Here is a 24,591-nt window from a genome sequence, read left to right as displayed (position 1 = left end):
GATATTACCTCACCCACCTGGGTCTCTCTCATATCATGGGATCAACAACACTGGAAACAATAATTTGGTTAGTTATGCTTGTTCCTTTGTGTTACTTCAGTAAACAGATTTCTTACCTATTTTATAGTAGAAGAGACTTTATTAACTAAACTCCATCACACTCCAATCCCAGGCTGAAGTTTTGTGGTCACCTAAATGGACTCTGTTCTATCTTTATGTCACTGTGAATGAATAGGCCTGCACAGAAAAATTGAGCTAATTTCTCAAATCAGAAAAAATCATGGGAAAATATATTTACCTTTTTGGTGCTGGCAGATCTGGTGTTCCTGTGACATTTTGCACTAATATGGGTAGCTATCACCAAAAAGACAAAGCACTCTAAGCCAAATCCTAACCCCTGTGCAAGGCCTCAGTAATGCTCCTGCTTCAGCAGGGGTCTTGACAAGCACATCTGTGTAGCCACAAATCTACTAACTGTACACATCCCCCCACCTCCTGGTCATGCAGAGCCACTACAGAGCTCTGTGCTCTTCTGTGCCCAGAACTGTGCAAAGGGAGTCTGCTTGTCTGGCCTTTTTCTGGTGAGGACCTGTATGTAGTGCGGCAGCATGCCAGTTCCCCTGGTAATGAGACTTTCTATGGCCCTTTAGCAGACCGCAGAATTTGCCCTCAATATTTAAAAAATACAGGAGAAAAAGCAACATGTTTTTTTCTTTTGATCTGTAATTGTTTATTGTCTTAATATGAAAATGTTATCACAAATGCTTTGTTATTACCTGATGGGGGAAAATGCAAGTGGGTTTTTAAACTGCAGGCTTGTTCAGTGCATTCTTTTTTCTTTCACAATAGTCATCAAACTAATATCATCTCAATTTTTTTTCGAAGTGCAAAAACAGACCTTGTGCCTCCATTGCCTGTGACTCGTTCCTCAGATGCTCAGGGTCCCAGCATTCCAGCTTCACAACAGGTTGGTGATTGTGCAGCTTCTTTACCAAATGTCTGGCTAGTGGGTCTTGCCTACATGCTCAGGGTCTAACTGATTGCCATATTTGGAGTTGAGAAGAAATTTCCCCCCAGGTCAGATTGGCAGAGACCCTGGGTTTGGGGGTTTTTTTGGCCTTCCTCTGCAGCATGGGGCATAGATTCATAGGTCAGAAGGGACCATTCTGATCATCCAGTCTGACCTCTTGCACAGCGCAGGCCACAGAATCTCACCCACCCACTCCTATGAAAAACCTCACCCATGTCTGAGCTATTGAAGTCCTTAAATCATGGTTTAAAGACTTCAAGGAGCAGAGAAGCTCCCTCAAGTCAACCATGCCCCATGCTACAGAGGAAGGCGAAAAACCTCCAGGGCCTCTCCAATCTGCCCTGGAGGAAAATTCCTTCCCGACCCCAAATATGGCAATCAGCTAAACCCTGAGCATATGGGCAAGATTCACCAGCCAGATACTACAAAAAATTCTTTCCTGGGTAACTCAGATCCCATCCATCTAATATCCCATCTCAGGGGATTTGGCCTATTTACCCTGAATATTTAAAGATCAATTACTTACCAAAATCCCATTATCCCATCATACCATCTCCTCCATAAACTTATAGAGTAGAATCTTAAAACCAGATAGATCTTTTGCCCCCACTGCTTCCCTTGGAAGGCTATTCCAAAACTTCACTCCTCTGATGGTTAGAAACCTTCGTCTGATTTCAAGTCTAAACTTCCTGGTGGCCAGTTTATACCCATTTGTTCTTGTGTCCACATTGGTGCTGAGCTGAAATAATTCCTCTCCCTCTCCGGTATTTATCCCTCTGATATATTTATAGAGAGCAATCATATCTCCCCTCAACCTTCTTTTAGTTAGGCTAAACAAGCCAAGCTCCTTAAGTCTCCTTTCATAAGACAAGTTTTCCATTCCTCGGATCATCCTAGTAGCCCTTCTCTGTACCTGCTCCAGCTTGAATTCATCCTTTTTAAACATGGGAGACCAGAACTGCACACAGTATTCTAGGTGAGGTCTCACCAGTGCCTTGTATAATGGTACTAAAACCTCCTTATCCCTACTGGAAATGCCTCTCCTGATGCATCCCAAAACCGCATTAGCTTTTTTCACAGCCATATCACATTGGCAGCTCATAGTCATCCTATGATCAACCAATTCTCCAAGGTCCTTCTCCTCTTCCGTTACTTCTAATTGATGCGTCCCCAATTTATAACTAAAATTCTTGTTATTAATCCCTAAATGCATAACCTTACACTTCTCACTATTAAGTTTCATCCTATTACTATTACTCCAGTTTACAAGGTCATCCAGATCCTCCTGTATAATATCCCGATCCTTCTCCGAATTGGCAATACCTCCCAGCTTTGAATCATCTGCAGACTTTATTAGCACACTCCCACTTTTTGTGCCAAGGTCAGTAATAAAAAGATTAAATAAGATTGGTCCCAAAACTGATCCCTGAGGAACTCCACTGGTAACCTCCCTCCAACCTGACAGTTCACCTTTCAGTAGGACCCGTTGCAGTCTCCCCTTTAACCAATTCCTTATCCACCTTTTGATGTTCATATTGATCCCCATCTTCTCCAATTTAACTAATAATTCCCCATGTGGCACGGTATCAAATGCCTTACTGAAATCTAGGTAAATTAGATCCACTGCATTAATCACTTGCAGGTTTAAACTAGTGTAAATGGTGAATTCTCTGTAACTTGAAGTCTTTAAACCATGATTTTAGAACTTCAGTAACTCAACCAGTGGTTATGGGTCTATTACAGGAGTGGGTGGGTGAGGGTCTGTGACCTGCAATATGTAGGTCAGACTAGATGATCATGATGGTCCCTTTTGATCTTAAAGTCTACAAGCTTAGAGTGTTCTCCTGGTGGAATTATCTGAGTAATATTTAATGGGGAAAAAACATCTAACATTTGATCTTTTGCATTCAACTTGTAGTAGAGCAAACAGACTTGGCAGGAAGCTTTACATTATGTAGAAGTAACTGCTTAAGGTAAACTTCATTTTTATAATGTAGATACATTGAATTTCATAATGTACCATACTGCAGTTACCTACTTTCTGTTGTTTGGAAGACATTTCCTCTTTTTGGAGCCTGTTGCTCCCTCAATACAAGGTGGATCAACTAGGGCAATTCCTATAAATAAGCAAATGTGCCCAGGCACCCATTGAGATAATCAACTTTTGAACTAACATTGTCTCTCCACTCCACAGTGCCTTACTGCTGTCCAAGGCTTGTAACTCTGATTTTCTAACCACTGAGAGGAGAGCTATCCTCTTTCAGCTGATAGGCATTTGAGAGGTCTGGTGGACTCAGAAAGGAAAAGCCTACGTGGTAGTAGTTAAAAAGACAGGTTGTCATAAAATGAGACTGCACAGATATCTGCTGTGATACAGTGGCAGTAAACTTTTAGGCACAAGAAGCAGGTGATGTCCTAAAAGAAATCTAGAATTTTATTATAAACACATAAGGCTAAAAGAAAACCAAAGGCCATATTTAATTCAAGCACACAAGGGAAAATATCACACAGGATTCTATCTAGATTTCTAGTCCTTAGAAAGTTGGAACTTCTTCCCCTGTGATTTCCACTGAACTCACTAGTATGGGTTCACCTTTGTAGGCAACAAAAGATGGTGTATTTCTTACATTGAGGTAGGTAACTCAATGTAAAATCCTCAAGGAGAGAAGACACTGTAGGTTTTACCTTTCTGTAGGTAGTCAAGGTCAACCCTATATTCCACCCATCTGAGGTTGACCTTGATTAGCTAAGCTACAGCGAGGTAAAAACTACAGTGCCTTCTCTCCATGAGGATTTTACATGGGATATCATAGCTCAAAAGGAACCTTTCCCAGCACACTCTTTCTGATAGCTAGCCCTTTAAATCTGACAGAGATTAACAGTTGCAGTCTTAAGGTGGCCATTTTGACTCTGCTACACCTCTCTCCCTTCTAGCCAGTAAGTATTCTTAGCTCCTATTGTTTTCCCTCTCTCTTATACCTGAGGTGGCACATCCTCACCTCACTAGTTGCCCTCTTCCCAGAATGAAGAATTGCAGCACCTTTTATTTGCCAGTCAGCTCTTCATGTGAGCCAAAACTCTCTATATGGAGACAGGAGTTGCTTTCAGAGGAAGGTCTATGTGTGGTGGTTGTGATGTAAACATCTAAAATACACTGTAAAAGGTTAAAATCATTTTAAGTTCCTGAATGTCCAGAACTAACTCTTACCACAGGAAGAACTTGTGGGCTTTTCTTTCTTTCTTTTTTTCCCTCATGTGAAAGTGAATTGGCAGACTCGTGGCAGTGATGATTGTGGTCCTCTCCTAAGCTGCACGCAAAAGTACTAAAGCTTCCCTGGCAATGTGCCCCAACCCAGTTCTGTGATGAGAGCATTCTCAGGACCCCAAATATGACACTTTATATGGTAACAAGTGAGACTGAGGCACAGTCTATCCTACCAGATCAGCGTTGTTTTTCCTCTTGATTTCAATTTCAAAATGCTGGTACTTCTATAAGTCATTTCACTAGGTGTCTCACTGCAAAGTATGGTTTGCTTTGATGGTGTTGGTTACATCAGTGTTACTCTGAACAGTATGATCACCGAGAGGAAGTGTAGCCTAATGGTTAAAATGCCAGAGTAAAACCAGCTGTGGTCTCTTTTCTCTGCCAAAGACTTATGTGACATGGAGCATGACTTTTAGCATCAGTTTCCCCATCTAAAATGGGGCTAATTACCTTCTTTACTGGATGTTTTGAGGTTTATTTCATGATTTTTTTTGTAAAGCATTTTGAGATCTTGTTGAAGAAGTGGAAGGTTCTTTTATGTCATGTTATCCCAGTGTTTCCTTTCAGAAGTGGCAGCTGATGTCCAAAAAAGCATCAAGATTTTTATTTATAAAAATCTAATGTAAAAGGAATATCAAAGTACATAATTAATTAAAGTGGACAAGGGAAAAATATCAGGTGGGTTTCTACCTACATTCCTGGTCTGTAGAAAGGTAGGAGCCACTTCCTCTGTGATTGCCACTAACAGTCACTGTCTGTACCAACATCAGTTTGTTGGGAGTTTTTTTCAGCAATGCTACAGGATTTCTAGGAACCAAGGGAAAGCTTTGCTACTCTGATAGCATATTTTGGAAAATGGGGTGCACTCATGCAGGTGTAGTCGGCTTGATTATTTAGTGGATTACTAAGCCTTTTGCTTCCCTGGCAAACCATTTCTTACCTGACATTGTTTCAGTTTTGCGTGCTTATGGTGCTTTTGTTGCTGTTGCTGGAGGTGAGGAAGGCATCTCTGTCCCAGCATGTTCAGTGAACAGTAACAGTGTTTTTGACTTTTAACTTTTTAGAACTTAGTTTATTTTTCTTGCTAAAAATGTCTATCTTCACATGGATGGATTCAGTTATTGAAACGAAATTATTAGGAAGCTAAGTCAGAGCACTTTGAAATGCAATACTCAGACTTTCCCCTAGATTCTGAAAGTCATGCTAAATGAGAAGAGCAGCTCTTCACACCATAGGTGCCGACTCCATGGGTGCTCTGGGGCTGGAGCACCCATGGGGAAAAATTGGTGGCTCCTCTGCACCTACCAGCAGCCAAGCTCTCAACTCCGCCCCCCTCCCCAGCTCGCCTCTGCCTCCTCCCCTGAGCATGCCGCATCCCCGCTTCTCCTCCCAGCACTTTCCTCCACAAAACAGTTGTTTTGTGGCATAACAAGCTGTGGGAGGGAAGGGAGAGGAGCGGGAATGCGGTGCGCTCAGGGAAGGGGGGGGGTCGGGGTGGGGATTTGGGGAAGGAGTCCAATAGGGGCAGGGAGGGAGCAAAGTTGGGGTGGGGACTTTGGGGAAGGGGTTGGAATGGGGGTGGAGCAGGAGGGGGCAGGGCAGAGGTGGAGTCAGGGGGTGGGGTGTGAGCACCACTGGCGGCAGGAGAAGTTGGCGCCTATGCTTCACACTAATTAATGTCTCTTTCCTGTATGGCGATTCATATGATCACCAAGGCTCACAGTACATCCACTCCATTATAATATGGAATACACATATTACAAGTGAGATTAATGCATGCAGCAATTTACAAGCATTCACAGATCCAAACACTAAATGCCAAACAGATTCCAGCTATGTGTCTGTTGAGACATGGGGACCTTGGCATGAGCTGGCACCTGGCCTGCCAGCGTCACAGTGGGTTGTTGTTTTTTTAACATCTCGTCTGGCTAAACAATGTTTAAAAGATTGATTTTTTTCTTGATAAGAATTAAGAATAGTTCAACAATAAGTATGAATTCTTCACAGGGTAAATATTAACCTTGCAGGATTGAGTCCTTAAGGAATAATGAGAATTTCACAGATTTATTTTTTGCATACTCAGGAATTTAGTATGTTGACTTGTTTACACTCTGATCTAAGAGTGTTTAGTTTGAATCTGTTGTCCTGGAAGGAGTTAGCAGCATTGGGATGTCCCACATCAGTTAAACAAGCACTGCCAGGTCATTTATGCCTAACGAATGCATATTTTTAATAATTGGCCAAATAGCAAATAACTTAGTCTTGGTATTTGCTGAATATAGAATATGAATCCAAACAATGGCAAGGGACAACAGATAGGGGTGAGGGAAGGGGTCAGGCAAGCAAGAACAAGCATGTAATGGGTGTCTGCAAAGGGAGGGGTGGCAGAAGTATCCTGGCCTGGGCCAATGGAGAGAAAAGGAAAGCAGTTTTGGTGTGTGATCAAATGCAAATATTCTCCCACAATGCTGGTATAGGTAAGTGAATCGGAGTTGTCACATCCTTAGCCTACATTTCACCTGCCTTTGAAGTAAGCAAATATCCATCCCATTCTGCTAAATGTTGATGGATCATTTATATGTGATTATTGCCACTACTGTAACAATTCACTGTTTTCTTGGAGTCACTACAAAGAAACATCATAGCATTTTTGAAAGGGACACTAAATAATTCAACCAGTTCTATTTTTAATATTTAAGTCCCAGTCCTGCATAAGGATCCAGTGCTTGGTCCTTGTGCTCTTGATGAATTCCATTGACTCCAACATGACTCTGAGGGGCTCTAGAGTAGCAGATCCCAGTGCAGGATTGAGGCTAAGCCTGTAGCAAAGGAAGAGATGAAGGAAGTAATATTTTAATTTTTCATTATATTTTCAACAGTGTATTTTTAATTTGTCTTTGTTCTCTTCAGAGGCAAAATGGGTCCAAAGATAGCCTGATAGAAGAAAAATCTCAGATATCCACTAACAGCCTGGATGGAAAACACAGTGCAAAGACAATAAAAACTGTATATGCATCACGCCTCAAGATAGAGACTTGATTGCCATAACTGAGGATGGTGAATAGATTCAGTTCCTTTGAAATTGGGAATTACACAACAGTTCAGATACTCTTTAGCTGGAAAATGTTTCTTTGTCATAAGGAAAGAAGAAAAATGTAAACTGGAGTGGTGGTAATTTCCTTAAATTTAAAACTCCAAACTGCTTGCTCTGAAGGGCGATCACTGTTTTTTCATCACTGGTCCCAGTTACAGTTGCTCACTTGATTGCAAAGAAGTTGACTGGTTAGACAGTTGGAAGGAGAAGTGTTAATACAATTCAACAATTGCCAGATACTATATTTTCAAAAGAGGAACAGAGGAATTGTCATGACAGACCAGACCTTGGTCTAATTAATTCAGTTGCCTGTCTCCAAGAGGCCAAGACCGGATGCTTCAGAGGAAGCAGTAAAGCCTTCATAATACTCTTGGCCAATTGTGCAATACTATATAATAGCGAGGAAATCTCTTCCTGACTCCATCTGACGATCAGCTTATACCCTGAAACATAATAGCTCTTATGTTTATTTTAGCCTAATGCAACTGCAGACACTGTTCTTGTTCATATAAATGTTGAATCCATGTTTAGATAATTGCCACAATCATATCTTGTGGCATTGAATGTCATGTAAAAATGAATTTCCTTTCACCAATTTTAAATGTGTTGCCTTTTAATTTTAAATAACCTCTTGTTGTATTGAGACAGTACTTGATTAGCCTTCTCTGTACTATTGACTATTTTATATACCCCTACCACATCTCCTCTTAATTTTGGCCCTTGAAAACCACAGTGAAAAATGTCTTGAATGGCCCAAGGGCCAGTGTAATAAGATTGCCTAGTACACACAGACTATATAAATGCTGGCTGGACAAAACTGTGCTATAAATCTTGGAAACACTTCAAAGTGGCTACCTAAGATGGGGTTGGCTAACAGAGTTGGTTCTTTGGCGCAGGCTTCATTGATCTAGTCTTTTTAAGCTCTTCTCGTATGAAATCCCTCAATAATTCTAATCATTTGCAGTGCCCTTCTCTGGACCGTTTCTTCTGCTCACTCATTTCTGATGAGAATACCAAAACTGAATGCAATATGCAAAGTGAAGACAATATCATTGAATTATCTAGTGGCATCTTTTACTCTATATTCCCTTTGTAAAACAGTGTAACATCTTGCTTTTTTGACTCCTGTTGCACATTAAGCATATTATCTTCAATGAGCTGTTCTCACTGATGCCTGGATCTTCTGCTGGGAGGTTACGTCTAATTTAGAACCCATCATTGCTTCTCTGAATGTGCTTTACCTTGCACTTGTCTACATTGAATTTCATCTACTATTGTGCTAACCAGTTTCCTGTGTCAGCTAGGCTGTTATGGAGTCAAGCAAAATCCTTCCCAGGCCTGTAAGTAATTTTGTACTGAGTATATATTTGCCACCGCAGTAACAACAGTCTGGCAGAGGTTGACTAACCACATTGTACACTACTTGTTCTTCTACAGTTTGCTCAGGCAGTCTACTCTTCCATAGTGATAAGTGGCTATTTAGCCCTACTTTTCTATGCTATTGTTTAAAACAGTTTTTAATCTATAACAGGCCTTTACCTCTTATCCTGCACTTACCAAGTTTCCTCAAGTGCCTCTTGAGAGGGACTTCATAAGAAGGCTTGTGAAAGACTAACTTTAATCTATCAAGAGACAAGGTGGATGAGGTAATATCTTTTACTGGACTAACTTCTGTTGGTGAAAGAGACTAGTTTTTGAGGTACAAAGACTCCAATAGTATGTCCTCTCCATTCTCCAAGAGGAGAGTGAGTGGTGCATCATGGGAAATATAGTCCAGCCAGAAAGCCTGCCACAGAGGACAATGGGAGTACAAGGCATCTAAATTACAATTCCTGGTGCAATGCATTGTGGAATCAGTTTGAATTAGAAATGTTATAATCTTTCAGCAAAATATTTTGGCCAAAAATGGAAACTTTCAGGGGCCGGGGGGGGGGGGGGGGAGAGAAGATCCTCTTTTCTGACCAGATTTAATATTTGTAGATTCTTCATTCTTAATTCCTTTAGAATGATTGATGTCATCCAGTGCAATATTGTTTATTTACTATGTCAATCCTAATGAGGATCAGATTCACTCTGTGGTAGTTACTTTACCATCACACAATCACTACCCCCATAGAATTTCAATCAAATCTGCTACTAATTTTTCCCCAGTATTTCTATATTTGACATAGCTTCACCTTCACTACCCATTAACAGTAATCCCGGGATAAATATTACCAGTCCCCAGTATTTTTTGCAAGTGCAAAATAACAAAAAAATTAAACAAAAAACAGCCTGTAAAATGAAAATGGAAAATCCCGCAATGGTTGTAACTGTTCTGTTGGACTGGACCCAGCCCTCCCACTCTGGGCGTTGTGACCTGCAATTTGAGACTCTGCCATTTGGCTCAGTTGCTGCCCTCTTGCCCCCACTATCAGAGGGGCAGCCAGGCCAAACCTAAGCAGTGATGTGACCCTAAGTGCCAGGGCACAATGCCCAGAGCAGAGAGTTGGGGCCACCCCAGCAGGAAAGGAGCCGCCGGCTGCATGCAGGGCGGGCTCACTCTGCAACCCCTTCCCCCCCTCCCCAGGCTTCCCACAGTAAAATGAGATTCTCCCAAAATCCTGCAAAGTTATAAAAATAATAATTCACAGGGCTCTAAATATTCTCTCTTCCTTTGTGGTGAAGACTAATATAAAAGCACTATTTAGTTCCCCTGCAGTTTCCTTATGCTCTTTGAACCTCATTTAGACTGGCAGTCACATAGAATTGGGCTAAAAAGTTTTTAAACATGGCTCAGCTTTGTTTACACTGCCTGGTCCAACTGTTTTTTTATTTGGTCCAACTGTTTTTAAAGGTTGTTTAACAAGATCTCTCACTGTTGCAATCTGCTTCTTTGGCAATACAGATGGAGACAGTCATAGTTCTGTTTTACACTCTGATGGCCTACAGGACCCAATACCACTGTCAGCATACTACTTTTCTGATGAATCAAATAACTACATTACAAAAAAATCCCCCTTCTTGAAGTTTTGTGTCAGAGTACCACCTCTTGGAATGCACCAATGCATATCAAAATTATGTTATGACTAACCCTACTTAATCCTGAATAACACACAGGAATTGATTCAGGAATGTACTGTAAATCAAGGTACACCTCACCTCTTGTTTGTTCAAGAATAAGCTGTTCCAAGGAGCAATTCTACACAACGTGTTTGCAGTGATGTTTATTCATTGCCCATTATTACTGGTATTTTGTTACTTCCCTGATGTTTCTCAACATTCTGACTTCTTTACTGAGATATAGTCTGGTAAAACATCCCTATTACTATACAGTACTTGTACTTTTATGACCTGAATTTTGTATCTGCACAGATACGACATCCTGGCACTCTTCAGTCTATGGAATTCTGTATGTACAAAGCTATTCCCACACATTTGACCTAATCTTGTTTTCTCGTCTAGTGTAGTTTATGGGTTTTGTATAGTTTCTAAGCACCCGCAGCAAGAAATTGTGGTATTTCATTTATTCTACTATGTGTCAGAAATGCTAGGCTTTCTGCCTCCACTATTTTTTCATTTATGCTTCTTGGTAGTTGTAGTCTTATTTATAAGGTGTGCATATTATTATGTACCTCATTTTTGACTGAAGATTGTTTGAACTGTACTTCTAATGTACCTAGCAGGTTTTAATGTGTACCATGTTTACTTCTCATTAGCTGCCATCTTAGTCATAGCTTGTTTTAAATAATCCTTTAAAACCTAGCTAACTTTATATGCTGGCAGTCTTTTTCCTTTTGGATAAAGAAGAAACTACTGTTAGTATGCCACTCTGTAAAACCATGTAGCTCTTATTCAGATTCTTAATCTGCAACTCTTATTTAGGCTAATCTCTTTGTACTGTTGGGCTCTTGGCCCCAAAAACATTACATCATTTTTTCTGTTCAATATCCAAACAAGCCAACCATCTCTGTACAGTTGAACTCAGATGCAAATCAAGATGGAGTGAATTTTAATTCCTTCATGATTTCAGAACAACTTTTACTATAAAGCTAATTATAAAGATTGCTGTTTTAAAATACATGCAAGATCTCAGATCAGACAATGAAATATATACTGTATGTACACAAAGTTAAAAATTATCCATGAAACAGCTGTGTGCTTTATTTTAAATTGAGTTGATAGATGGCAGTGTCAAAACTTATGTCCAGGTTATTTAAAATCAAGTAAAACTGTTAACTTTTACAGTAAATTTTGTGCTTGCATGTTGCGTATATTATTTGCATTACATGAGAAGAAAATCACTGACTAATTTGATGGTAACATCTGTGTAATGCCAACTAAAAATCAACTTGGGGATATAACTTCACCAGGGAAAATATATTCCACAGTAGCTGAAAGTGGTGTCAGTAAATGTTTTTACCCTCTTAAAATGAAGTTTCCATTGCTTAAACACTGACAAGCATCAAGCTATCTTCCCAATGCATAAAGAATGATCTAAAATATATGTGATTTTTCATAAATCAAGCTGCTTGGCTTTCTTTGGTAAATCAAGGACACATTTCCTTAAGACTCCAGCCCCTAATTCCTTCCTACATCCGTTTCCTTGATAGCTAATACAGTGAAAGGAAATCACCACCCTTCCACACAAACATTTCCATGTGCTTCAGTTCTTGTGAGAATTTGAAGAAATATAATGTAATCTGATAGATTACTTGATGGTATCCTTCTCCTCTGATTAACATACAATAGTGTGATTTTTCAATTCTACATATACGTAACCAGCCAAACAATACTATAATCCACCCAACAGCTATGCTAACTAAGTATGTTTGGGCTAGTCAGGACTGGTAGTCAAGCTATTTCAGAAATTCAATCTATGTAAATTACTCAATGTAAATTACTTGCCTGTTAATTGTGGGCTTGACTTTAATGAAAAACACAGGCCTTCACCTCTATAGTTAAATGTTCAGGATTATCAGAGAAGCTCGAGTCATCACTAGAGAATCACACAAGAGTTTGGGACACAATGGGGCAGTATCAGAAAATTAAACCAGTGTAAAATAACTTCAAACTACTCCTGATGAGGCAAACCAAAAAACTGATGCCCCTTAAGCCTTGCTGTAATTGAACACAACAGGTATGTTCTCCTTTTTCCTCCAGTATTTCTTGCACAGTAACTCTACCCACTATGGTGGGGAGGTATAAGTACCCACCTAGAACAGATCAGGCAATTGCCTTCCCCATGAGAATTAAAAGGAAGAGATTTTCCACAATTTGAAGAACAGTGAATAGGCACTAGAGAAATTATCACCATTACAAGCAATTAGTGACTTTGCTGAATGGGTTTTACACCTGAGTCCTGACAATAACTCTGAATGATGATTTTAAGTACAGCTAAATACAAAAAATATTTTTTTATGTCCCTTACAACAGTGGCTTTGGCAAGGTGCCATCCAAATGAATGGTGAGATGTCGTCTTCAGGTATCAGAATGTATTTACTCCTGTTTGGCTGATACGCAGAATAGGCTGAATGAGAGAATACTTGTCACAACACATACTGGTATACATGGTAAGACCACTGAGCAAGCTCTCTGCAGGTCATGAGACTCTGGATAGTAGAAAGAACAATAATTTGCTGTAAGAAAGAAAACATCATCCACTAATCTATATTGACTGTTTTCATTTATTAGGCCTACCCTCACTCAAGTTATACTGAATTGAAAAAATACTGTATGTGGTTTGTTGGTATTAAGACTATGAATCCAAATGAGAACTAGAAGAACAAAGGTGGTGTGGCAGTGTTGTTTTACTGAGCCCTCTCCTTCTCCTGGGGTTCTCAGCCTTTTCGATACCAGGCTCCCTCTTCCATCAAACAATGGGAGAAGGGCAAGGTAGTTGTGACTTCAAACCATATGGCTGCAACATCCAGGTTAGGAATTCTTGCCCTAGACATTAAAATACACCCTTGTCCACTCAGGATTTTTCAGATGGCTGCTAAAGACCATTTCTCCTCCACTGCCCAAGTTTTTAAAAGTTAATGTCAGATCCTAGGGAGCCTGTAAGAGTAAATTGACAGAGCAAGTGGAAGGAAAAGGCCATGCCCTTTAAGAAGCCAGGCTTACCAGACAACAGGCTTTAGAAAGTTTGACTACTTCAGGCTAGGGGGTAGTCCAGCTGGTTTCACTCACTGATAGAGTGGAGCCTTAACTATTAGTATCCTATTAGCTGCACTTATGTTGAAGGTGCTGCCTCTCCTCTTTCTGAGTAGGAAGAGCTTGTATTTTTTAGGGTCCCAGCCTTCTCCCACTCCAGCATGGTTTGCAAAAGCATGTTTCCTCAGTGAGAGGAAAGGCAACAGCAGAGAAAGGTGTACTGTGAACCATAGCAGTGTAAGAAATATTACTTGAAAGATCCTGCAAAGATAAAATCTGTGGGGACATAGAAGTAAGGACTTGAAAAAGCCTATTTACTATAGTGAAGATGACTTTGAGGACAAAAGTTCATTACGTACTCAGGGAACTGGTACTAGAGTGAGCAATGGATGAAAGAAACAGTACATATTACCACAAAAGGGAACTTCAGTCTTGTTATATAGCTCCCAGATCAAGAGGAGAAAAGGCCACATAAATAACTACTCCATATATCTCTTTTTCTTACCATATTTGTTGTGAGCAGGTCATCCTGATCCACTAGTGAGGACTTGGTAACACATCCTGACATTGCTTCCAATGTCAGGCCACCCAAATCAAAAAAGAAAAGAAAAGGAACGCCCTTGAACATGCATTTAGGCAAGGCTTTTTGGTAATAGCATTGTCAAGCTTGCTAGTAGGAAAAGACACCAAATTGAGTGACCATTTTAAAGGCTTTCAGTCTTCTTGAAAGAGAAGTGCCTTTTGATGTCATACAAAAGGAATGGACATGAGAAGAATGTTGGCAGGCTCAGAGACTCACAAAATTGAGAGTATCAACACCATATTAGAGAGGCATTCCCAATGAATCCACAGCATCACTTTTTTCTTGTAAAGTGTACTGTAAGGTTGTGTCAGTCAGTAGGGACCTGAAGCTCATTCTGGAGTTGAAGTCCTCAGGAAAATTACCTTAAATGTCAAAATACTTAAGCTCACAAAAACAGATCAACAAAGCGGATAGCTCCTTTTGAACCAGAAACGCATTAGCAACCCAAACAAGAAAATGGCTTTCCCCCCTTCCCTATGAGTTTTCAGAAGTTTTAAGCCTTGTAAGAATCCAGTGACAAGAGGCTGCAGAAACACTGGTCTAACTTCAGCTAGTTTCTGATAAGTCAAATTAGTTACCAAGTTTACCTGACAGAATTACTCTCTTTTAGACTGACAGGTGAAGGTGGGTGAGGTTATCTTTTATTAGACCAATTTCTATTGATGAAAGAGAAGCTTACACAGACTTCTTCAAGTCTGGGAAAGAAGAACGTGGTCAAAACAAACAGAGGGCAGTTAAGAGACTCATTTGGGCCCAAATGCAATAGGCCACAAAGGCGCAGATTTGCATATCTGATAGATAGCCTGCTCAAAGATGCCATGTGGAACATCAGAGACAACATCTACAGCTTTCTACCTTCTTTAGGAGCTAAGATAGGGTTATGATGAAGCAACATGATCTGCTGGGGGGTGACAAGGGGGGAATGATACAAGGCACCTTCTCAGACTGATGGGAAAAGTTGAAACCTTAGGGAGTGGTTGTAAAGGTGCATCTAATTCTCCCTACACTGGATGAAAAAGTCATTCCTTGCTAACATTGTTTTTCTGAGAATGAGCAGAATGATAAATTCTTATTCAGGTGGATGGAGAAGAAATACATTCTGATGTCCCCAACGGATAATTCCTGATCTATAAAACTACCTGTGGGAATGTCTTAGCTAGAGTGAGAACAAAGTTGGCAGCAGAATATCAGCAAGGAAGAATCAAGGCACAGAGAACATTGCTAATATACTAAGAGAAGTACCTACATTTGAAGCCAGATAAGGGTTGCAAAATAGCAGCACAAAAGTAGAGGCCTTACTACTGTGGATAACTACCATAAATAAAAGTTACATTAATGAAAGGCCACCTTTAGAACCTAATGAAGAACTAGTTCAATAGCCAATGAAGCTAAGTCCATGTCTACATTACAGAGTTAAGTTGACTTAAGTTATGTCAATGATAAGTAGCTTTAATAACATCAATCAACAACATCAATGCTCCTTGTGCTGGCTGAGTGCATCCACAGTCGTTGTTCTTGCATCAACAGTGTTGCATTTTAGGTAGCTATCCCACTGTGCAATTCATCAACCTCTGCTGCTAGGAACAGTTCACAGTGCATCATGGGGACGTGCTCGTCCTCCCGAGATGCAGTTTTTTCCGTCCCATTGTTCCATGAGCTTCCTACTTTATTTCATGCCGTTTTTCTTCAACAGCCCTTGTAAACTGTGTGCCTGCCCTCTCTGCGTAACAGCATGGACCCTGAGCTACTGACTAATCTGGTGACAAGCGTTATGAACACAATGCAGCTGGTCCTGCAGTATTTCAGGAGATGCAAAACAGTGAATTTGTAATGCCTGTCCTGCTGTCTGCCACGGAAGCAAATTATTCAAGATTGCTGCTGGCATTCACGGAATAGTTTGCCATGGTGGACCATCGGTCCTGGGCTCAGGAAACAAGCACTGAGTGGTGGGATCACAGCGTGATGCATGTATGGGATGACGAGCAGTGGATGAAATACTTTCGGATGTACAAATCCACTGTCTTGGAACTGTGTGCAGAGCTCACCTCAACACTGTGGCACAAGGACACCAGAAAAAACCTGTCCGTAACTGTTCTTAGAGATATGGTGTTCATGTCCATTCCTGGGTAGGTGTATGTGTGCTGCGTGCACAGTTGCCAGAAGGTTTTTCCTGCATTGGTATCCATCGAGTTGGCTCCAGCACCCCCTGGAGTCACACCCTCATGGCACTTTATATAGGAGCCTGCCAACCTACCACACTCTCAGTTCCTTCTTGCGGTTAACTCCGACAAAGGGGTAGGAAGGCAGGTTTTGGAATGGACATGAGCAACACATCTCGAAGAACAAGAGTTACAGAAAGTTTACGAACCGTTTTTTCTTCTTTGACTGCTTGCTGATGTCCATTCCTGTGTAGGTGACTCTCAAGCAGATGATGAAGGTGGGTTCGAACTTCAATGGCAAGTGGGAGCGTAGCTCTGCTCTGCCAAAACCAGCATCATCTCTAGCCAGCTGTGTGATGGCGTAGTGGGTTGTGAAGGTGTGGACTAAAGACCCATCTTGCTGCTCTACAGATATCCTTGACGGAAACCTGTGCCCCGAATGCCACAGAAGGCCCTCATGAAACGTGCTATCTGTGCCAGAGCAGGGACTTTCGCCAGGTCATAGCACGTGTAAATACAAGAAGTAATCCATGAAGAAATTCTTTGGGCCAAGACTGGGAGGCCCTTTATCCTGTCTGCCACTGCTACGAAGAGCTGAGAAATCTTCCTAAAAGATCTGGTCCTATCTATGAAGGCGGCCAGCCCCCGCCTGACATCTAGCGAGTGGAGCCTCTGCTCCTGGCTTTTGGCATGTGGCTTTGGGAACAAGACGAGATGGTTGTTTGTGGAACTCAGACACCACCGTTGGGAGGAAAGCTGCGTGGGGGCACAACTGCTCCTTGTCCTTGAAGAAGGCCATGTAGGGTAGTTCTGAAGTAAGGGTCCTGATTTCTGAGACCCTCCTGGCTGAAGTAATGGCTACGAGGAAGGCCACTTTCCATGACAAGCAAAGCAAAGCAAAGAGCATGTCACCAAGGATACAGACGGTCCCCCTGTGAGTCTTGAGAGAACCAAGTTAAGGTCCCAAGGTGGGATCAACTAGCTCACCCGCAGGTCGAGCCTGTCCAGTCCTTTCAGAAAACAACTACAATGCGCCTTAACAAAGATGGACTTACCGCTCACACCTGGATGGAACACTGAACTAGCTGCCAGGTGCACCCTAATCCAAGACACAGACAGCCCTTGCTGTTTTAGATAAAACAAATAGTCCAGGATACATGATATCGAAGTTAGAGTGAGTAAGATCCCCTTCTGCCCAGCCCAGATTGAAAACCTTTTCCATTTTACCAGGTATGTGACCCTGGTGGATGGCTTTCTGCTCCTGAACAGAACCTCCTGAACGGCGCCTGAGCACGCTAATTCCAAAGGATTCAGCCATGGAGCTTCTAGGGCATCAGATGGAGGGACTCAAGGTTTGTATGAAGGAGATGTCCGTGTTCCTGGGAGATCTGATCTGGAAGTAGCGGTAGGGTGATTGGTTTTCTGACCGAGAGCTCCAGGGAGGTGGTGGATCAATGTTGGTAGACAGGATGGTGCTATCAGGATCAGACTCACTCCCTACCCCTTGAACTTCAGCAGGACCTTGTGTATAAGCAGAATGGATGGGAATGCATAGAAAAGATGGTCCTTCCAGGGCAGAAGGAACACATCTGCCTGCAAGGCCAGACTGTGATCATGAAAGGAGCAGAACTGTAGACACTTCCTGTTGTGTTTTGTTGCAAACAGGTCTATTTGGGGAGTTCCACTGCAAAATGTGCCTCACAACATCTGGGTGAATGGACCATTCATGATTGGCAAGGACCTGCTGAGACAAGGCGCTAACCCGTTCTGGGCCCCTGGAAAGTAGGAAGTCTTGAGGTGGATGGAGTAGGTTATGCAGAATTCTCACAGGCTTCCTGGCATAGGTGAAAGGAGCATGCTCCACCCTGTCTGTTGATATAGAACAGGGGTTCTCAAACTTCATTGCATCACAACCTCTTTTCTGACAAAGTTACTACATGACTCCTGGGGTTGGAGCTACCTGGGGTGGAGGGTAAGGGGGCAGCAGGCGAAGCCCTGCCACCCCAACTGGAGGAGAAGGGGCTGCAGCCAGAGCTCTATTGCCCCAGGTGGGGGTGGAACTCAGGCTTCATCCCCAAGTCCCAGCAACTCTAATGCTGGCCCTGGCGACCCTATTAAAATGGGGTCCTGACCCAGTTTGAGAACTGTTGATACAGAACATCAGTCATGTTGTCTGTAAGCATCAACACACATCTGTTTTACAGGTGGGGCTGGAACATTTGCCAAGCAAGAGGCACTGCTCTGAGTTCTCTCACACTGATATGTAGCAAGAGCTCCTTCTGGGATCAGGGGCCTTGAGCCCTGAGGGGCCCCAGGTGAGCTCCCTATCCCAGTTTGGAAGCATCAGAGACTAGAGACATTGATGGCTGTGGTCTCCTGAATGGAACACCAGCACATACCACCCCGGGTCCAACCACCATAAGAGGGAATTGATCACCAAAGGGAGAAGTGTGGCCACTCTGTCCAGGCAGTCCTAGCGTGGTTGGTACACTGTCACAAGCCAGGCCTGAAGCGGTCCGAGTTGCAGCCTCACATGCTTTACAATGTATGTACACAATGCCACATACCCCAGGAGCTTCAGGCAGGTCCTCACAGTGGTGGTGGGATGTTTTCCGAGGCTCTCTGTGATTGAGCTCAGTGTTTAGATGGCCTGGACTGAGTAGAGGACCTCACCTGTGAACTCTATTCTTTGAATGTAGTGCTTGCTTCCTGAACATTAATTATACTAAGCAAATATTGCTACCTACAGCCACTGTGTTTCAATGTTAGCACTGATGACGCATGTATGTCACAAATAGACTTGAATTTAATAACCAGATTAACCAAAAGTTTGTGTTTTGTCTCGCAATTGGGGCTCTCACAGCTGGGTGCAACTCCAACTTTCATTGAGAAACCAGTCCCTAGGGGTGGAGTGCACAGGGTACTGAGAGGGACCAGGAACCCATGAAGAATGTAGATGGGGAGGGTACATACCAGTGTACCTTCAGGACTGAATAGTTCAAACTGCTGACCAGAGCGGTCATGAGCATTGTGGGATACCTCCTGGAGGCCAATTAAGGCATCTCCACTGAGGCTGCGTTGTTCTAACTACATTGCAAGCTCTATGATGCTCATCGAGGTAGTTTTGTTATGTTGGCATAGCAGGGGAGTTGTATCAGCGGGAGGAGCATCTCAGTTTGTACACTTTCGCTGTTCTGCTGACAAAACTATGTAGTATAGACAAGGCCCAAGCCTCTGAGCAGAGTTCCTTTGCTGATCAAAGTTAAAGAAATGACTTTTTTGGAGATCATTTCTATTCAGCAGTAGATGGCCTGCTGACAGCCAGTAGGGGGCCTGCACTGTGTTCCAATGTTGCTTCCCTCAGAGGTAGCAACCCTTAAGGGCTAGGGGAGTATCAATAGTCTTGCTCGAAGAATCAAAGACCCAGGAATGAGAATTTTGTACAGATGGTATGTCTGGAGAATTAATATAATCCCTAATATAATCCCCAAGTTTTCCATTGCATCCAATAATTACATCTTGCTTTACTGAGTTAAACTTGTCTAAGTCTTCCCTTGAGGCAAATTTGGAAATAAGACACACAGTTAACCATTACATATTTGCCTGATCAAGAATGGAATTTTTGATTTCATAGTATTTAGAAATTGGAATTAAGTCACTTGATGGTACAATGAAAGCATAAGTCTTTCAGCCTGAATAGTGGTAGAAATTCCAACCACTAATTTCTGCCTTGTGTATTTGGTTCTACTTGTAATAGGTGAAGGTATAGTTTACAGCCTATGATTGATGCTGAAAGACACATTGATCTACTACATTGAGGTAACACTTGAATGTGTATAAGTGCAATTAAGCTTTATAGACAATGCAACTTGGAAAGTGAAGATTTTCAAATGGAACAGCTGAACAAACATCAGGATCAATATTTTATTACCTCAGTATAAGAACTGATTTTAGTTTACTGAGAAGGTGGTACTTAGAAAAATTCAACAAACGCAGCAATTAAAAATATATAGTCTTTATTTTTTAGTACACAAGACCATTCCCTCACCACTGCCACATATAGTTAAAAGCTACTTGAGTCTTCTTGTGAACACACTAGCAATACATTACCATGATTTTCAGATTTACAAGTTCCATCTTTTTAAAATTCATTTACCTGTATATTTCTTCCAGAACATTCTTCTGGTGGAAGAAATGCTGCCGAACTTGAGCTGGTTCTGTAGAAATGTTTACTGAAAAAAAATATTGAATATCAGATGAGATATGTTTAAATCATTTTTTAGCAATTTGCAAGATCCTCTAGGGTGGTAGAAAATAGCTTCACAAGGTCAGGTTTTGTTTCAGCTTTGAAACAGTCAAGTATCTATATTATAGGGACATCTTCAGAGGTTAATTCCTAAACCAAATTCCTTGCTCCATTAAGCAGGACTTCGGATCCTATTTTAATTCCGAGCACTATTCTAAATTTAGTTATGATAGAAGCTGTCACAAAACTGTCCCTTATATAGCAGAATCATGGGAGAGATTAATTCCCAACATCAAATAATGCTGCAGAAGGACTTTTTTTATGCCTTTCTTGACACCACAAACATTGGTGAAATGAATGGGCAACACAAAGGCAAGAAGGCTATATATTCTTTAAAAATGCCTAGTTGTAAAGTCTGCCAGTTAAACTAGCCTTAGTCAAGAAATATAAAAATGTTATACTGGAAGTTATAGGAAGAAAAGTACTTTTTAAAAAATTGTGTGCGTTAGTTGTAGTGTTATTTAAAATAGTTTAATGCAAATAAGAACAAGAGAACTAAAAAATTCACTTCCAGTAGAAACTAGAAAAAGCTATTATGATTCACTTCTGACTCCTGCAATTTAGCTTTGGGGCAATAGGCCAGATAAGTGCCTGAAGTTTGATTAGCTTATGATATTGTGCACCAATATTCTGCAACTGATTTCAGTTTTGGAAGATACTTATAAACATTTAATAAGTCAAAATAAATTAGATGATCCTTGGACACTAGAGCATTCTGCATGATCTTACAAGCTAAGTAACCAATTAAGCATTACCAAAAAAAAAAAAAAAAAAATCACAGATTTAGAGTTCTGTAGAGTAAAAGTGTTCACCAAACTTTAAATAGACATGACCATCTACTAGCAATTAATCAGTGTTTATGGCATAAGACTTAAAAGGTACTGTCGCATACAAATGGAACCTTTCACTTTAACCAACAGACACTGAATTCAAAAGCACACACACATTTCTATCTTACCATAGTATACAAGGCCGTATGTACAGAAACTGTAATCTTCTATTCATTGACTCATTTTCTCCACTGAACAGAAACAAATACAAGTTAGTACAATTAATATGTATGTATTCTTCCAACCCCACCCATCACCACTTTCTTGGATTTTTTTGTTTATCAAAATTCTGGTGACCTCTAAGAGATTAATTTGATGTCCATTATAATGGTAAAAAAAACAATACTGAAGGAAGGATATAGTGGGGGTGGATGAGGTTGTGTGGCCCACAATGTCCAGGAAGTCATACTACTACTAAAGGATCATGACAGTCTCTTCTGACCTTAAAGGCTGCTCATGCCTACCACTCAAACATCAACTTTTCTACAGAGATTCTGTCCTTGCAGAATTGTGGAGGGAAAAGGTACATAACCATCTCCCAAAACCTTTTCAGCAAGAGTTCTTGTATGCCTTTTTTGACACCACGTTCACTGTGAGAGATAGTGAATGGGTAACACAAAGGCAAGTATTTAAATTTGTAAAGTGATCATTTCATTTCTCAGTGAAAAACCTAGCTTAACAGCATATAAACAAATGGTCACCTCCAAAAGACCAAGTTAGAAGTAAATTTTTGAATTATATACAAATGTCACGTATTCCATTAAAAATAATCATACCATTCAGGAACTGTCTAACCAACTTCTCGTAAAGTGGTATTTGTCAACTAGGCAAAGTGCATCAATAGGCATTCTCTGCCTACATCTGAAAAACAGGAGGAAAAAAGATAAAATATAACAAATGTCTAAACAGATCAATTTAAAGTCAAACTAGTCTTGTATCTAAGTAAATTTTGTCCTCCATACCACTAGCTTCATAGGGCTCTTCTGGCAGCCAGTGATTATGTAGAAGACCCAGCCACATTTCATACTAGCCTTAGGGAGGAGGCTGCTCTACAAAACGGAAGGATTTCTCCCTCCTCCAAATTGTGTGATCTGCCCATGCTGATTTAAAGGGTGCATTGTGCAGTTAAAAAAAAAACAACAGTCCAAAACCGGAGCATATTAGGGAACGTGAGGTCTGGATGCAAAAAACAGGATGCAGAAAACCCAGTCTTCCACCAGGTGAAGCCTTCACCTCTACAGAATTTGACCGATCTCCCAGTAGCCAACCAACCCCTGGGTCGAGCACGTGCGATTTATCAGTCTGCTCGCTGCTGTTCCCCATGCAGCACGAGCACGCACAACCGAGGCACCTAACGCGGCGAGGAGGAGTTTTGTGGCTTTCTTCACATCGTCTGCGTTAGTTACAAACGTGCACGTGCTCCACTCTCAAGCCAGGGGAAGCTCGCGGAGCTGAGCAGCCATTGGGCCGGCAGCACGTACCAAAATCCCCGCGGAGCCGCCCGGGGATGGCCGCTGGGACCCGCGCCCTCATCACACGAGCGGCGGCGGCGGCTCCCCCGCACGCCACAGGGTCAGCGGCGCCAGCCCGCCAGCCACGCCGCTGCGACCCAACAGCTCCGCCCGGGAGACAACCGAGGGGTTCGGCCCCGGACACGCTCGGGCGGCCGTCTGAGGGGCCGAGCGGCCACAGCGCGGCCGGGCCGCGAGCCCCCGAGCCACGAGCCGCTCCCTTTCCCTACCGGACCGACCCACCGGCCTCGCGCCAGGCCAGCCACGGTCACGGGACGCGGAGTCCCGGCTGGAGGGGCGCGCGCTGGACGCGCAGAGCGCGGGGGGGGGGGGCTCGTGCACGGCGCTAGGCGCCGCGAGGCCCAGCCAGATTCCCCCCAACCCGCGGCACCTGGCACGTGAACCGCCTCCTCGCCCCGCCCCCCACTACGGACCCGGCTTCCCCGCCTCTGCTCGCGAACCACGCGCCCCCTGCCCCGCGGCTCTGGCCGGGGCCGGCTCACCACGAGGCCGCTGCTGTTCCCGAACCGACCGGCCCGGCGGCCGAGTAGCAACCATCGGGCACGTCCGGACCCATCCCGCCTGAGAGAGAGAGAGAGAGAGAGACTCCACCCCCCGCTCCCAGCATGCCCCACGCCGGACAAACCACGCTGCAGGGAGGAGCGGCGTGTACCACCGCGAGAGGGGGCCCGACTGTACCAGCGCCTCGCCCAGACAGGGAAGGAGGGGGAGGGGAGTGTACCACACCCGGAAGGGGGGGGGGTGTAGTAAATCCGTTACTCCACCCCCCGCCCCCCCACCGAGGGGCCGGGCAGGAGCTGGGGCGAAGGAAAATTCTTCCCTTGACCTCGCTGCTGGGTCTACAGGGGGGGTTGGGGCAACCTATGTCCACGTGCCCCAGGCAGGACACTTCTCACAGCCTGAGCAAGGAGCCGGGTGGGCCCAAGTTTTAGGTGTAGAGCAAGGTGCTGCAAGACAAACGCTCGCTCCCTGCTGTTAAACCCATCACACTGTGAGGCTCGGGGGGGGGGGGGGTTCGCAGTCCGAGGGCTCCCCACTCAAGCTAGACTAATTTGAGAGGAGTTCAGCTTAGGCCTTGTCTACACGGCCATTCTACAGCGCTGCAGCCGTCTCGCTCAGGGGTGCGAAGCCACACGCTCCTGAGCGCGGCAAGGCTCAGCGCTGTAGAGTGGCCGTGTAGCCAGTGCACCAGCGCTGGGAGCCACTCCCCTCGTGGGGGGGGGGGGGTTACAGCGCTGGGAGAGCTCTCTCCCACCCGCCGTGATGGGACTACACAAGCCACATGAAAGCACTGCCTTAGGGTACGTCTACACTGGCAGGGTTACAGCACTGCTCAGCGAGCGCTGAAGGGAAACCGTTATGTATTCACCCTGTCAGCTGCCTCCACAATAGCGTCTCACTTGCGGCACTGTTTGGAGCGGTGCACTGTGGGCAGCTATCCCACAGAGCACCTCGTTCTCTTCTGCCGCTAAGACTTGTAGGAAGGTGGAGGGGGTTGCAGGGCATCCTGGGTCGTGTACCAATGCCCCATGATGCATTGCTTCGCATCCCAGCAATCCCTGTGCTTCTGGCTGCATTTGATGCCATCTTTCAACCATTTGTGTACTGCATGTCCTGCCTCTTCTGGCTGCAGGAATGGATCCCAAACTGCTGACCA

General features: G+C 43.2%; 1 protein-coding gene, 1 long non-coding RNA gene and 2 other non-coding genes across 8 annotated transcripts in view; 1 reads left to right on the top strand and 3 right to left on the bottom strand.

Moving 5' to 3' along the window:
- The window catches only part of EPB41L4A (erythrocyte membrane protein band 4.1 like 4A), a 222,784-nt gene extending 213,689 nt beyond the window's left edge, over nt 1–9,095 (top strand). For all 5 annotated transcript variants that reach the window (XM_043514706.1, XM_038402800.2, XM_038402801.2 and 2 more), the window contains 2 exons: nt 886–967; nt 7,206–9,095. In XM_043514706.1, coding sequence (XP_043370641.1) covers nt 886–967; nt 7,206–7,334 — 211 coding nt within the window. In that variant the 3' untranslated portion in view covers nt 7,335–9,095. The remainder of the gene's footprint in view (nt 1–885; nt 968–7,205) is intronic.
- An 11,170-nt stretch (nt 9,096–20,265) lies between these two features.
- LOC119855892 lies at nt 20,266–23,585 on the bottom strand. The gene is made up of 4 exons (XR_005293060.2): nt 23,417–23,585; nt 22,179–22,263; nt 21,531–21,593; nt 20,266–20,498 (listed from the first exon to the last, which is right to left on the bottom strand). It is a non-coding gene; the product is annotated as an uncharacterized LOC119855892 (long non-coding RNA).
- Nucleotides 20,758–20,887, bottom strand: LOC119856464. Its single transcript, XR_005293314.1, has one exon. It is a non-coding gene; the product is annotated as a small nucleolar RNA SNORA13 (small nucleolar RNA).
- Nucleotides 21,895–22,026, bottom strand: LOC119856463. Its single transcript, XR_005293313.1, has one exon. It is a non-coding gene; the product is annotated as a small nucleolar RNA SNORA13 (small nucleolar RNA).
- Nucleotides 23,586–24,591: the final 1,006 nt, after the last annotated feature.

The sequence above is a fragment of the Dermochelys coriacea genome, chromosome 5, assembly GCF_009764565.3.
Source record: "Dermochelys coriacea isolate rDerCor1 chromosome 5, rDerCor1.pri.v4, whole genome shotgun sequence".
NCBI classification, from domain to species: Eukaryota; Metazoa; Chordata; order Testudines; family Dermochelyidae; genus Dermochelys; species Dermochelys coriacea.
This window is presented reverse-complemented; position numbering and strand designations above follow the sequence as displayed.